Source organism: Pseudophryne corroboree, chromosome 9 (assembly GCF_028390025.1).
Source record: "Pseudophryne corroboree isolate aPseCor3 chromosome 9, aPseCor3.hap2, whole genome shotgun sequence".
Classification (NCBI taxonomy): Eukaryota; Metazoa; Chordata; class Amphibia; order Anura; family Myobatrachidae; genus Pseudophryne; species Pseudophryne corroboree.
This window is the reverse complement of record NC_086452.1, coordinates 6947126-6961989: the sequence shown is the minus strand read 5'-3', so window position 1 is coordinate 6961989 and position 14864 is coordinate 6947126. Positions and strand designations below refer to the sequence as shown.

At 48.5% G+C, this 14864-nt stretch overlaps 1 protein-coding gene across 2 annotated transcripts in view; it reads left to right on the top strand.

The window, feature by feature from the left end:
* Positions 1 to 14864, top strand: part of LOC134957224 (cytochrome P450 4B1-like) — a 118760-nt gene that overhangs the window by 95985 nt on the left and 7911 nt on the right. For both annotated transcript variants that reach the window (XM_063938928.1, XM_063938927.1), the window contains one exon: positions 13597 to 13730. In XM_063938928.1, the coding sequence (XP_063794998.1) occupies positions 13597 to 13730 (134 nt within the window). The remainder of the gene's footprint in view (positions 1 to 13596; positions 13731 to 14864) is intronic.

The following is a 14864-nucleotide window of genomic DNA, read 5'->3' as shown; positions in this document are numbered from 1 at the left end:
CGTTTAAGACCAGTCTCCTCAGGTACGGAATCTCAGCGGGTAGGAATTATTATTTCTCTGCTACAGGGGGATCCTCAGACCTGGGCTTTTGGTTTAAAGACAGACGATCCAGCTTTATTGTCTGTAGACGCCTTTCTGGGGTCCTTAGGGCTTTTGTATGACGACCCTGATAGAGAGGCATCCGCCGAGAGTCAGTTGCGTGCTCTCAGACAGGGTAGGAATCCCGCAGAGATTTATTGTACGGAGTTTCGCCGTTGGTCGAACGACTGTGGATGGAATGACCCAGCCCTGCGCAGTCAGTTTCGCCTCGGCTTATCTGAGTCTATAAAAGACAGTCTCCTTCAGTATCCCGCTCCTGAGACTCTCGATAAACTCATGGAGCTCTCTATTAAGATTGATCGTCGTCTCAGGGAGCGGAGGGCTGAAAAAGGAGCATCTGTCGGGTCTACTCCTTGTGTTTTTTCCATTCCTGTGGACATTGAGGAGCCCATGCAGATAGGCCTCTCCAAACTGTCTCCTGAAGAAAGAACCAGAAGGCAAAATTCTGGTCTTTGTTTATACTGTGGGGGTAAGGGACATTTTGCCCGTAGTTGTCCGAACAAGTCGGGAAACGCCTCGACCAAGTGAGTTGTGAGGGGGTTCACTTTGGTTTACAGCTTATCTCCTCAAATAATTCACTGTTAGTTCCAGCTAAAGTTTCCTTTGGCAGCCTCTGTTCCTCGGTCTCGGCTTTTGTGGACAGTGGAGCTGCAGGGAACTTTATGGATTTAACATGGGCCAAGGCCTTAGGTATTCCTCAGTTAGCCTTGGGTAGGTGTATCACCATGCATGGTTTAGATGGGAGTCCCTTGTCCAATGGGGTTATTTCTCTCTGTACACCTTCTGTTCTTCTTTCGGTAGGAGCTCTGCATTCTGAAAAGATTGAGTTTTTCCTTACCCATTGCCCAGCAGTTCCTGTGGTTCTGGGTCACCCTTGGCTGGCCTTTCATAATCCCATCATTGATTGGCAGTTGGGGGAGATCTTACAATGGGGTACCATCTGTAATAAAGAATGTATTACGCTTCCCATCAGAATTGCTGCTGTCATTCCCGCACCCATTCCTGTGGAATACCAGGATTTTGTTGATGTATTTTCCAAGGGCAATGCGGATATTCTGCCTCCCCATAGGCCTTATGATTGTGCTATTGAGTTAATTCCTGGTGCCACTTTGCCTAAGGGAAGGTTATATGCATTGTCCGGACCTGAAACTGTGGCCATGAATGAGTATGTTAAAGAAAGCCTAGGGAAAGGATTTATCAGGCCATCTAAATCCCCTTTAAGTGCAGGCTTCTTCTTAGTGGAGAAGAAGGATGGATCACTCAGACCTTGCATTGACTTTAGAGCCTTGAATAAAATCTCAGTAAAGAATACTTACCCTTTGCCGCTGATTTCTGTCCTCTTTGATCAGCTACGTTCGGCTGTGATTTTTTCTAAGATTGACCTAAGAGGAGCATATAACCTCATCAGAATCAAGTCAGGGGATGAGTGGAAAACGGCATTCAGTACTCAGTCAGGCCACTATGAGTATCTGGTTATGCCATTCGGCCTGTCCAACGCTCCGGCAGTTTTCCAGGATCTCATTAACGATGTGCTCCGTGAATTTCTTGGAAGATTCGTTGTAGTCTACTTAGACGATATTTTGATATATTCTGACTCTATAGAACAACATGTTACCCAGGTGCGTCAGGTTCTAAAAAAATTACGTGAAAATCACCTATATGCCAAGCTGGAGAAGTGTGAATTTCATGTCACGGAGGTATCCTTTTTAGGGTACATTATTTCCCCACGGGGATTCTGTATGGAACCAAAGAAGCTCCAAGCCATCCTTTGTTGGGCGCAACCCACCAATTTAAAAGCAATTCAGCGCTTTTTAGGGTTTGCGAATTACTATAGAAGATTTATTCACTCTTTCTCTGACCTAGTTGCTCCCATTGTGGCACTGACTAAAAAGGGAGCAGATCCTACCAACTGGTCACGTGAAGCGGAGTTGTCTTTTCAGGCCTTGAAACAAGCCTTTGTCTCAGCCCCTGTCCTCAGACATCCCAACCCAGAATTGCCTTTCATTGTTGAGGTCGATGCCTCGGAGGTTGGAGTAGGGGCTATCCTGTCTCAGAAGGATCCGGATTCCCTGGAATTACATACTTGTGCCTTTATGTCCAGGAAATTCTCATCTGCTGAATCCAACTACGATGTTGGTAACCGGGAATTACTGGCTATTAAATGGGCTTTCGAGGAGTGGAGACATTGGCTTGAAGGAGCCACTCATACCATTTCGGTTTTGACTGATCACAAAAATCTTCAATACATTGAATCAGCTAAACGGCTGAATGCCCGGCAAGCTCGTTGGGCTTTATTTTTTACTCGTTTCAAGTTCATTATCACCTTCAGGCCAGGTTCCAAGAATACCAAGGCAGATGCCCTGTCACGCAGTTTTCTTCCAGTTCAAGACAACAGTCCTGTTACTCCCATACTTCCGTCTTCAGTCATTCGGGCAGGCCTCACACAGGATTTATTTACCCAGTTGAAGCAGCTTCAACATCAAGCTCCTGGTAATACTCCTGCTGGTCGTCTTTTTGTCCCCGAGTTTTTGAGAGCAACGGTTTTGACGGAGTTTCACGATAGCAAAGTTGCCGGGCATCCGGGGATCGCTAAAACTTTTGAATTAGTTTCCCGCTCGGTATGGTGGCCTGGTCTTTCCAAAGACATTGAGGAATTTGTTTTTTTCTTGTCAGGTCTGTGCACAGCATAAGGTTCCCCGTTCCTTGCCTATCAGTCAACTTTTGCCCTTGAATGTTCCTCTTAGGCCATGGTCTCATATTTCCATGGATTTTGTGGTGGACCTTCCTCTGTCAGCCGGATGCCGAGTCATATGGGTGGTAGTGGACCGTTTTAGCAAAATGGCCCATTTTATTGCTCTTCCCCGATTGCCATCTGCCCAGGGATTGGCAGTCTTGTTCCTCCGCCATGTTTTCAGACTCCATGGGTTACCCACTGATATTGTTTCTGATCGGGGTCCACAATTCATTGCACAATTTTGGAAGTCTTTTTGTGCCTCATTGAAGATGAAATTATCTTTAACGTCTGGCTACCATCCCCAATCCAACGGGCAGACTGAGCGAGTCAATCAATCATTAAAACAATATTTGCGTTTGTACTCGGCCAAACTCCAAAATGACTGGTCTGAGTTTCTTCCGTTAGCAGAGTTTGCTTACAACAATGCCTGTCATTCCTCCACCAATGTATCTCCATTTTTTACAGTTTTTGGTTTTCACCCCAGAGCTAATTCCTTTTTTCAACATTCCTCTGTCTCCTCACTGACCTTGACCTCTCATCTCAAACTCATTTGGAGAAAAGTGCACCTGGCTCTCAGAAAAGCGGCATTTCGGGAGAAAAAAATTTCTGACAGGCTCCGGCGGCCGTGCACTTTTAAAGTTGGAGATAGGGTATGGTTGTCGACTCGCAACATTAAACTTCGACAAACCTCAGCCAGATTGGGTCCTAAATTTATTGGACCATTTCTTATTATCAAAAAAGTCAATCCAGTGGCTTTCCGGTTACGGTTACCAAAAACTTAACGGATCGGAAATACCTTCCATTGCTCCTTGTTAAAACCATATGTTTCGTCCAGTAAATTTCCTCGCAAGATCTCTCAGGGGAAATCACCAATAGACGTACAGGGTCAGCAGGAGTTCTTAGTGGAGAAGGTTCTCGATTCCAAGTTGTCCCGGGGTCGGCTTTATTTTTTGGTACATTGGAGAGGTTATGGTCCAGAAGAAAGGTCTTGGGTCCTGGACGAGGATCTCCATGCCCCGAGGCTCAAAAGGGCATTTTTTCGAGAATTTCCTCAAAAACCTGGCCTTAGGGGTTCCTTGACCCCTCCTCAAGGGGGGGGTACTGTTAGGCGCCGAGGGTCCGCCCGTCAGTGCGGCCCGGCGCCTAGCAACTAGGGACGCCGCAGGCAGACAGCCGCCGGCTCCCTAGCAACGCTAGACGCCGGGCGCACGGAGCCGCTTAGACCATAGCAACGGGGACGCCACTGTCGGACCGCGTTCCCCGTTGCTAGGTCTAATTAATCAGGTCAAATTGTATCCTGGCCGTGCAGCATGCAGCTGCACGGCATAATTATTATTACCCTGTCTGGATCCGGATTGGAGGGTTTCCTAATAAAAGCACTCTCAGGACTTCTCACAGACGCCGGTGTTAGCTTCCTGTTGGCTGTGTCAGTTACAGAGAGTTTCCAGTCCTGCTCAATTCGGTTGTTCCTGTCCTCAGTAATCCAGTACTCGGAATTTGTCATCTATTCCTGGAGTCCTACCGAGCACCTTTAACATCCTGTGGTGTTCGTGAGTCGCGGCGTAGCCGTGTGTTGCGGCTTGACCGCTTACTATTTATTATTTAGTTTTATTGTGTTCCGGAGCTTTTGCGGAGGATTCCGTTCCCACAAGTCAACTCTGGTATCCAGCGGTGCTGGATAGGAGTAACGGATCAGTGGATCTTTGGTTGTCCTTTTCCCTGGCGGTTTGTCCGCACATACTTTTGGTTAAGTTAGATAGCTTGTAACCCCTGGCCTGGTTGCTTAGTCAGAGGGCCCCTTGTTATCACCCTGTCTCGGATTTCCCTTTGTCTCCCATTAAGACCTGAGGGGGCATCGGGGTTGGGCAGACATAATCCGCCCTTCGAACGCGGCTGCCATGGGCTCAAGCAACCATAGTCTCGCAGGGGATTTCTGATAACACGGGCGAGACAACGGAGTTAGGGCGCCAGGGGTTACTAGGCTTCCCTGTTCCCGTAACCAGCATATCTTTCCAGTACTCAGACCTCTGCCATAAGATCTCATCTGGTCTGGAGTACGGGAATCATAACAGTGACGAGTGGAAGACCGCCTTTAACACCCGTGACGGACATTATGAGTACCTCGTCATGCCCTTCGGATTGAGCAATGCTCCAGCTGTCTTCCAGCATTTTGTCAATGAGATCTTCAGAGACATTCTATGCCGTCATGTCGTGGTCTATCTAGACGATATCCTCATTTTTGCCAACGATTTAGAGGAACATCGTTTTTGGGTTAAAGAGGTTCTGTCCCGTCTCCGTGTCAATCATCTCTATTGCAAATTAGAAAAATGCGTCTTTGAAGTCAAGTCCATTCCGTTTCTAGGGTACATTGTGTCCGGTTCCGGACTAGAGATGGATCCTGAGAAACTACAAGCAATCCAAAATTGGCCGGTACCCTTAACCCTCAAAGGGGTCCAGAGGTTCTTAGGGTTCGCCAACTATTACCGAAAGTTTATACGAGACTTTTCCACCATTGTGGCGCCTATTACTGCTTTCACTAAGAAGGGTGCTAACCCGTCCAAGTGGTCTGAAGAAGCCATGCAAGCATTTCATCTTTTAAAACAAAGGTTCATCTCTGCGCCTGTTCTGAAACAGCCTGACATCGACTCTCCTTTCATCTTAGAGGTGGATGCCTCCTCCGTTGGAGTAGGAGCGGTGTTATCTCAGAGGGCTAAAGATGGCCATTTACACCCTTGCAGTTTCTTCTCCCGGAAGTTCTCCCCAGCTGAGCGCAACTATGCCATTGGCGACCAGGAGTTGCTAGCCATCAAGCTCGCTCTAGAAGAGTGGAGGTATTTGTTGGAGGGAGCTTCTCATTCAATCACCATACTTACAGACCACAAGAACCTTTTATATCTGAAGGGCGCACAATGTCTCAACCCTCGTCAGGCCAGATGGGCACTTTTCTTTTCCAGGTTCGACTTTAAACTCCAGTTCTGTCCGGGCTCTCAGAATCGCAAGGCCGATGCCCTTTCCCGCTCATGGGAGCAAGAAAATGAGTCAGAGTCTTCAGACAAGCATCCTATTATAAATCCGTTGGCATTCTCCACGGTAGGGATGGACTCTACGCCCCCATCAGGGAAAAGTTTTGTGAAGCCGATGCTAAGGAAAAAGCTCATGCATTGGGCCCATGCTTCCCGTTTTGCCGGACATACAGGTATCCAAAAAACCCTGGAGTTTATCTCTAGGTCCTATTGGTGGCCAACTCTGAAAAAGGACGTCTTGGAGTTTATTGCATCTTGCCCAAAGTGTGCCCAACATAAAGTATCCCGCCAGTCGCCTGCGGGGCAACTGGTTCCACTATCCGTTCCCCGTCGACCATGGACCCACTTGTCGATGGATTTCATTACAGACTTACCCATGTGCAACAAGTTCAATACCATCTGGGTGGTAGTTGACCGGTTCACCAAGATGGCACACTTCATTCCTCTCACCGGTCTTCCGTCAGCTTCCAAGTTGGCTCAAGTATTCATACAAGAGATCTTCCGACTCCACGGTCTTCCTGAAGAAATTATCTCAGATCGAGGAGTTCAATTCACAGCCAAATTCTGGCGAAGTTTATGTCAAGTCCTCCAAGTCAAGCTAAAGTTTTCCACGGCTTACCATCCTCAGACCAATGGTCAAACCGAGAGGGTGAATCAGGACTTGGAGGCCTTCCTCCGCATCTATGTGTCCTCCCTTCAAGATGACTGGGTTCAATTACTTCCCTGGGCCGAGTTCTGTCATAACAACCAGTATCATTCTTCATCTGCTTCAACACCATTCTTCACTAACTTTGGATTCCACCCTAAAGTCCCTGAGTTCCAACCGCTTCCAGCAACTTCTGTTCCCGCAGTGGATATCACCTTGCATCAGTTTGCCAATATCTGGAAGAGCGTACGATCAGCTCTGCTCAAGGCATCGTTCAGGTACAAGAAGTTTGCGGATAAGAAGCGTCGAGCAGTTCCTGCTCTCAAGGTGGGTGATCGGGTATGGTTATCCACGAAGAATTTGAGGTTAAGAGTTCCCAGTATGAAGTTTGCACCTCGCTATATCGGTCCTTTCAAGATTGAACAAGTCATCAATCCTGTTGCTTACAGACTCCAGTTGCCTCCCTTCTTAAAAATACCCAGGACATTCCATGTTTCCCTGTTGAAACCGCTGATCTTGAATCGGTTTCATTCCTCACTTCCTCCAACTCCGAAAGTCCAAACTCAACGAGGCGTTGAGTATGAAGTGGCCAAGATCCTGGACTCACGTCACCGTTACGGTCAACTACAATATCTTATTGACTGGAAGGGTTATGGTCCTGAGGAACGTTCATGGACCAATGCTTCTGATGTCCATGCTCCTGCCTTGGTCCGGAGATTCCATTCCAAGTTTCCTCAAAAGCCAAAGAAGTGTCCTGGGGCCACTCCTAAAGGGGGGGGTGCTGTCACGATCCGGGTATCTGGACGCCATTTCTTACCCATCAGATGCCTCCTAAGGCTGGCTCAGCGCTCCAGGACCGGATCCCATCTGTTATCCTGATGTGTACATTCCTGTATCCTCTCCTGTCACTCTGGGACGCTGTCACAGTAAACGCCATATTACACCTGGCATGGCGTCTCCCGCGGCCTCCGCCGCCGTCCCTGAACTTCTGCATGCAGAGTGTCTGAGTGGCGATTACGTCATCCGCGGCCTCCGCTGTGTCCGCGTGGTTGGATGTGCATCTGTCAGCCTGGCGCCTCCTGTCTCCGGTGGCCGGCGCCGCCATTACTGTTTTCATTACCACATGGATTACAAACCAAACTTCCCTCCAAGTGTCTGCATGGGCGCAGCCATCTTGGATTCTGTCAGCTGATCATTTCCACCAATCTGTTCTCAGTATTGATAATCTGCATAATTGCCTAGCCAATCCCTTCCTTGCTGCAGGTATAAATACACTGTGCCTGAGCAAGGAAGGCGTCAGTGCTTTGGTTGTCAAACCTAGTTCCTGTTTGTCTCTCTCCTGTGATTGTCTTCCAGGTTCCAGCTCCTGTCTCAAGACTTCCACCATAGAGACCCGCACCAGCATTCCACCTGCGGTGTAGCCTGACTCTCCAATCCATTGTGGATTCATCTGTTTCCAGCTACAACATTACCTGCTTCCAGCTCAGCTTCCAGCAGAGTACAGCTTCCCTTAAAGGGCCGGTGTCCTTTCTACACTTTACCACTCTCCACCGGTATTATTAATTCTCCGCTCTCAAGTTCTACATTTCAGTTCATATTTCATCGCTCCCAAGTTCATTTATTATTTAACTGGTTCCAGCCAGTATCCACTCCGTGCTAACAACAGTCTGGTTCCAGCCAGTATCCACAGCAGCTGTTTTATCTTCAGCAACCCAGCTTTTCCTGGAACACCAGCTGGCACAATCCTGGGTTATCTCCATTGCTACAGTCGGGCCTGGTAAGGACTTTCCATCTAGAAGATCATAAGAACTATCTCACACTACCAGTGCCCTGTGGCTCCTGCCATCCTGTAGTACCCAGGAACTGTATTTATTCTTTGCTGACTTTTACGTTTTCTTTTACTGCTGCTGTGTTGCGGAGTTGTCATAATAAACATCATTGACTTTTATCCAAGTTGTCGTGGTCACGCCTTCGGGCAGTTATTATTCATGTTATTTACATGTCCAGGGGTCTGATACAACCTCCCAGGTTCCGGTACATCTCAGCCCCTACAACTGAGGCTGCCTCCCGTCAGCTCAGGCCCTCAGTTGTGACAAGTAGTAGTATGTATGTATAAAGAAGAAAGAAAAAAAAACCACGGGTAGGTGGTATACAATTATGGACGGACTGCCGAGTGCCGACACAGAGGTAGCTACAGCCGTGAACTACCGTACTGTGTCTGCTGCGACTGGATGATAAATAATGATATAAAAAATATATATATATCACTACTGCAGCCGGACAGGTATATATTATATAATGACGGACCTGCTGGACACTGTCTGTCAGCAGAATGAGTTTTTTATAGAATAAAAAAAAAAACACCACACAAGTGAAGTCACACGACGAGTGTTTAACTTTTTCAGGCAATCACAATATAGTATACTATACTACTAACTATACTGGTGGTCAGTGTGGTCAGGTGGTCACTGGTCAGTCACACTGGCAGTGGCACTCCTGCAGCAAAAGTGTGCACTGTTTAATTTTAATAATAATATGTACTCCTGGCTCCTGCTACAACCTATAACTGGCACTGCAGTGCTCCCCAGTCTCCCCCACAATTATAAGATGTGTGAGCTGAGCACAGTCAGATATATACATAGATGATGCAGCACACTGGGCTGAGCAGTGCACACAGATATGGTATGTGACTGAGTCACTGTGTATCGTTTTTTTCAGGCAGAGAACGGATATATTAAATAAAACTGCACTGTCTGGTGGTCACTGTGGTCAGTCACTAGTAAACTCTGCACTCTCTACAGTTCTACAGTACTCCTAAGCTCCAGTAAATCAGGTCAATCTCTCTCTCTCTCTCTTCTAATCTAAATGGAGAGGACGCCAGCCACGTCCTCTCCCTATCAATCTCAATGCACGTGTGAAAATGGCGGCGACGCGCGGCTCCTTATATAGAATCCGAGTCTCGCGAGAATCCGACAGCGTCATGATGACGTTCGGGCGCGCTCGGGTTAACCGAGCAAGGCGGGAAGATCCGAGTCGCTCGGACCCGTGAAAAAAAACATGAAGTTCGTGCGGGTTCGGATTCAGAGAAACCGAACCCGCTCATCTCTATTAATAACCGTACACAATGTCAAAATGCAGTAAAGAAGGCAAGTAAGGTGCTAGCGTGCATAAAAAGGGGAATTGAGAAAAGGGACTCGGATGTAATCATGCCGCTGTATAAGGCATTGGTACGTCCGCACCTGGAATATTGTGTTCAGTTTTGGGCACCATTGTATAAAAAAGACATCAGTGAACTCGAAAGTGTTCAAAGGCGAACTACTAAATTGATTAAAGGTCTAGAAGGACTGGACTATAAGAAAAGACTTACTAGGCTGAATATGTATACACTAGAAAGGGGTGCCTAAGAGGAGATATTATTAATATCTTCAAATATGTAAAGGGACATCACAAAGAGTTATCAGAGGAATTATGTATTAAAAGAACAGAGTTTAGGACACGTGGGCACTCGCTGCGACTGGAGGAGAGAAAGTTCCGAACGCAATGGAGGAAAGGGTTCTTCACTGTTAGGGCAATCAGGATGTGGAATTCCCTGCCAGGGAAGGTGGTAATGGCGGAATCTGTAATTGGATTTAAAAAAGGAATGGATACATTTCTGAATGAAAATGATATCCAAGGTTATAATACTTAAAATATCAACATGGTTAACCCGGGGGTAACATGAGTTATAGTAGCTAACTAGTCATAAAACATTATTTAGCAAGTATGTAGAATCATCACAACTTAAAACAGGTTGAACACGATGGGCAATTTGCCTCTATTCAACCTCAAATACTATGTTACTATGTTACTATGTAATCAGACAAGTGTAGCCGAAAACAGACCGAGTTCAGGGCAGGCAGCATACAAGTGTTCAGGGCAAGCAGCAGATATATCACATTCAGGGCGGGCAGCATAAAAGTGTAGGCATGAATATATAGAGTTCAGGGCAGGCAGCAGAGAAATATAGCTGAGAATAGTCCGAGTTCAGGGCAGGCAGCATACAAGTGTTCAGGGCAGGCAGCAGATAGATCAAGTTCAGGGCAGGCAGCAAAAAAGTGTAGGGAAGAATATACCAAGTTCAGGGCAGGCAGCAGAGAAGTGTAGCTGAGAGCAGACCGGGTTCAGGGCAGGCAGCAGAGAAATATACAGTAGCTGAGGATGGACCGAGTTCAGGACAGGCAGATAAAGGAGGATATCCTATTACCCATGTTCCAGCTCCTGGCTGCTCCCTTGATCCGGCTCCTCCAACATTTCCGGCTCCCCCTGTCACATTACACCCGCCTGGCCGGGGCAGATACGGGTCACGGGGTTGAGTGCTGGCTCCTGGGCACCCTCCGTGCTGTCACCGGCTGCTATTACGGGTGTGGGCACTGACTGGAGGGGTCGCATGGCTTATCGGGGATTTTTTTTCACCTGCCTAAGGCCGGCATTTGGAACTGCGGCTGCAAAAAAACACAGGTTCACTGAATCTATGCATTTTGCATGTAAAAATATTTTTTATGAGAGAGCAGGGCCGGTTCAAGACCTTGTGGCGCACAGGGCAAAAGTACCCCCCCCCCCCCACACACACACACACACACACACACACAGGTAAAACAGAGTTAGTGCACGCATAAGGCATACGCCCAAAATTAGGGGCATAGCTTTATAGGGAAGGGGCGTGGCCCCCTGTAGCTGTGCCCCCTGTAGCTGTGCCCCCTAATAGCTGTGCCCCCTAGTAGCTGAGACCCCTGTAGCTGTGCCCCTTGTAGCTGTGCCCCCTAGTAGCTGTGCCCCCTAGTAGCTGTGCCCCCTGTAGCTGTGCCCCCTATAGCTGTGCCCCCTAGTGGCTGTGCCCCCTAGTAGCTGAGACCCCTGTAGCTGTGCCCCCTTTAGTTGTGCCCCCAGTAGCGCCGCTTCCAAACACACAAAAATAAAACAAACCACACAATATTCACCAGCCCCGCTCCTGCTTCCCAACCGCTGATGCCGCTGCTGCTCCGTCTCTGGCCGCCCGCTCCTCTCTATGGGAGAGACGTCATGATGTCTCTCCCACAGCAGCGCCGCACAGACACTAGAGGTCAATTATGACCTCTAGCGTCTGATAATGACGCCGGCTGCAGCCGGGGAGCAGGGTGCGGGAGGGCAGCAGGCGCCTGTGGGGTGACTGCGGCCTCGCCTGCAGGCTGCTGCACCCCGGGCGCCCGTCCTACTTTCCCGTGCCTAGAATCGCTTCTGTGGAAGATAATTGGATACCCCATAAGAAAATATTGGTGAAACATTGGAAAAATCATGAAAAACTCCCTTTTTTGCTTTTTAGCACGCCCCACATGTCTGTTCGCCACCCCCACCCCCCTCCGCACAAGTACAAAAGCATTGCACGGCCAGCTGTAGGAGCTGTAGTTGCTCATCGCTGCCGGCTGTGTGTGACGTTATGCAGCCGCTGCGGCTCGCCTCCCGCATGGTCCGGCCACGTCTACGTTGGCCAGACCACGCCCCAAAAACGGCGGCCAAATGCCGCCGTGCCACCCCCTCCAACCCAGCGACCGTCTCTGCCTGATTGCTAGGGAATTACGTCCTTCGGCCGTCCGGCATGCGCCGGCGCACTGCGACGCTGGTGCATGCGCAGTTCCGACCCGATCGCTGCGCTGCGATAAACTGCAGCGAACGATCGGGTCGGAATGACGCCTCTAACTGGATACCGCCTAAAGAGCTCAGTCAGGAAATGTAGCTGATATCTAGGAAATGGCAAGAGAGGGTCACGGCTGCATGTAAAGGCGAGGGTCACGGCTGCATGTAAAGGCGAGGGTCAGGGCTGCATGTAAAGGCGAGGGTCACGGCTGCATGTAAAGGCGAGGGTCACGGCTGCATGTAAAGGCGAGGGTCACGGCTGCATGTAAAGGCGGGGGTCACGGCTGCATTTAAAGGTGAAGGTCACGGCTGCATGTAAAGGCGGGGGTCACGGCTGCATGTAAAGGCGAAGGTCACGGCTGCATGTAAAGGCGAGGGTCACGGCTGCATGTAAAGGCGAGGGTCACGGCTGCATGTAAAGGCGGGGGTCACGGCTGCATGTAAAGGCGAGGGTCACGGCTGCATGTAAAGGCGAAGGTCACGGCTGCATGTAAAAGCGAGGGTCACGGCTGCATGTAAAGGCAAGGGTCACGGCTGCATGTAAAGGCGAGGGTCACGGCTGCATGTAAAGGCGAGGGTCACGGCTGCATGTAAAGGCGAGGGTCACGGCTGCATGTAAAGGCGAGGGTCACGACTGCATGTAAAGGCGAAGGTCACGGCTGCATGTAAAGGCGAGGGTCACGGCTGCATGTAAAGGCGAGGGTCACGGCTGCATGTAAAGGCGAGGGTCACGGCTGCATGTAAAGGCGAGGGTCACGGCTGCATGTAAAGGCGAGGGTCACGGCTGCATGTAAAGGCGAGGGTCACGACTGCATGTAAAGGCGAAGGTCACGGCTGTATGTAAAGGCGAGGGTCACGGCTGCATGTAAAGGCGAGGGTCACGGCTGCATGTAAAGGCGAGGGTCACGGCTGCATGTAAAGGCGAGGGTCACGGCTGTATGTAAAGGCGAGGGTCACAGCTGCATGTAAAGGCGAGGGTCACGGCTGCATGTAAAGGCGAGGGTCACGGCTGCATGTAAAGGCGAGGGTCACGGCTGCATGTAAAGGCGAGGGTCACGACTGCATGTAAAGGCGAAGGTCACGGCTGCATGTAAAGGCGAGGGTCACGGCTGCATGTAAAGGCGAGGGTCACGGCTGCATGTAAAGGCGAGGGTCACGGCTGCATGTAAAGGCGAGGGTCACGGCTGCATGTAAAGGCGAGGGTCACGGCTGTATGTAAAGGCGAGGGTCACGGCTGTATGTAAAGGCGAGGGTCACGGCTGTATGTAAAGGCGAGGGTCACGGCTGTATGTAAAGGCGAGGGTCACGGCTGCATGTAAAGGCGAGGGTCACGGCTGTATGTAAAGGCGAGGGTCACAGCTGCATGTAAAGGTGAGGGGCAGGAACTTGATTGGAAACATTAGGAAAATGAGACAATGATAAATGTATCCTTTGTGTGTGAGCAGGGAGGATCTGGGTAAGATGCCGTACACCACCATGTGTATTAAGGAGAGTATGCGCCTCTACCCCCCAGTACCGGGAATTTCTCGTGAGCTCAGCCAGCCAATCACCTTCTGCGATGGGCGGAGTCTGCCCAAAGGTCAGTCGCTATTTCTATATACATATAGCATGGGTGTACATACTAGGACTTGTGCATAGCAGGCAGAGAGCGCTGTGTAGAAGTGGGGGAGCCAGGGGGAGCCCATATAACGCTATCTGAGGATACTGCAGCGTTATTATCACAGGGCTCCCTCCATTTCTTTTTTACAATGTAATAATAGTAAATACGGGCAGATCGCATTTCCCAGTACAAGTGTGGGAGATGACATCTAGTTACTAACAAAATGCATGTTTAAGGGCGTGTATGAGAATTTTGTGAATTCTCCAGTTGGCCATTAGTACATTCAGGTGATACTAATATACAGGTTGAGTATCCCTTATCCAAAATGCTTGGGACCAGAGGTATTTTGGATATGGGATTTTTCCGTATTTTGGAATAATTGCATACCATAATGAGATATCATGGTGATGGGACCTATATCTAAGCACAGAATGCATTTATGTTACATATATACCTTATATACACAGTCTGAAGGTAATTTTAGCCAATATTTTTTATAACTTTGTGCATTAAACAAAGTGTGTCTACATTCATACAATTCATTTATGTTTCATATACACCTTATACACACAGCCTGAAGGTCATTTAATACAGTATTTTTAATAACTTTGTGTATTAAACTAAGTTTGTGTACATTGAGCCATCAAAAAACAAAGGTTTCACTATCTCACTCTCACTCAAAAAAGTCCGTATTTCGGAATATTCCGTATTTCGGAATATATGGATATGGGATACTCAACCTGTAATAGGCAACGGGTGTTGAATGTCAATTATATATATTTTTTTTCTTCTTGTAACTGTACCAACTGTGTTTTATGTGAACATTTTTTTAAAACATTATAGAATAAAATTTTCTTTTTTGTATTAATAATATTGAAAGTGGATATTATATACACTGGTATAGGAAACCAGTGCTTTTTCTCTTAGCGCTATAATTACCAAGCGTCGGCTGTTGTAAGCCTTCTCAGCGGGTTTAAGGTGGCACCAACATTAAGGGTATCGCACGCGGCAGCTTACAAAAGCCGATGCTACGTACATAGCCCATAGTGTAGTGTTGGTTTATGATGTCTACATATCAAACAGTCTCTGCGCACCCCAGTGCAGCGTCCACCG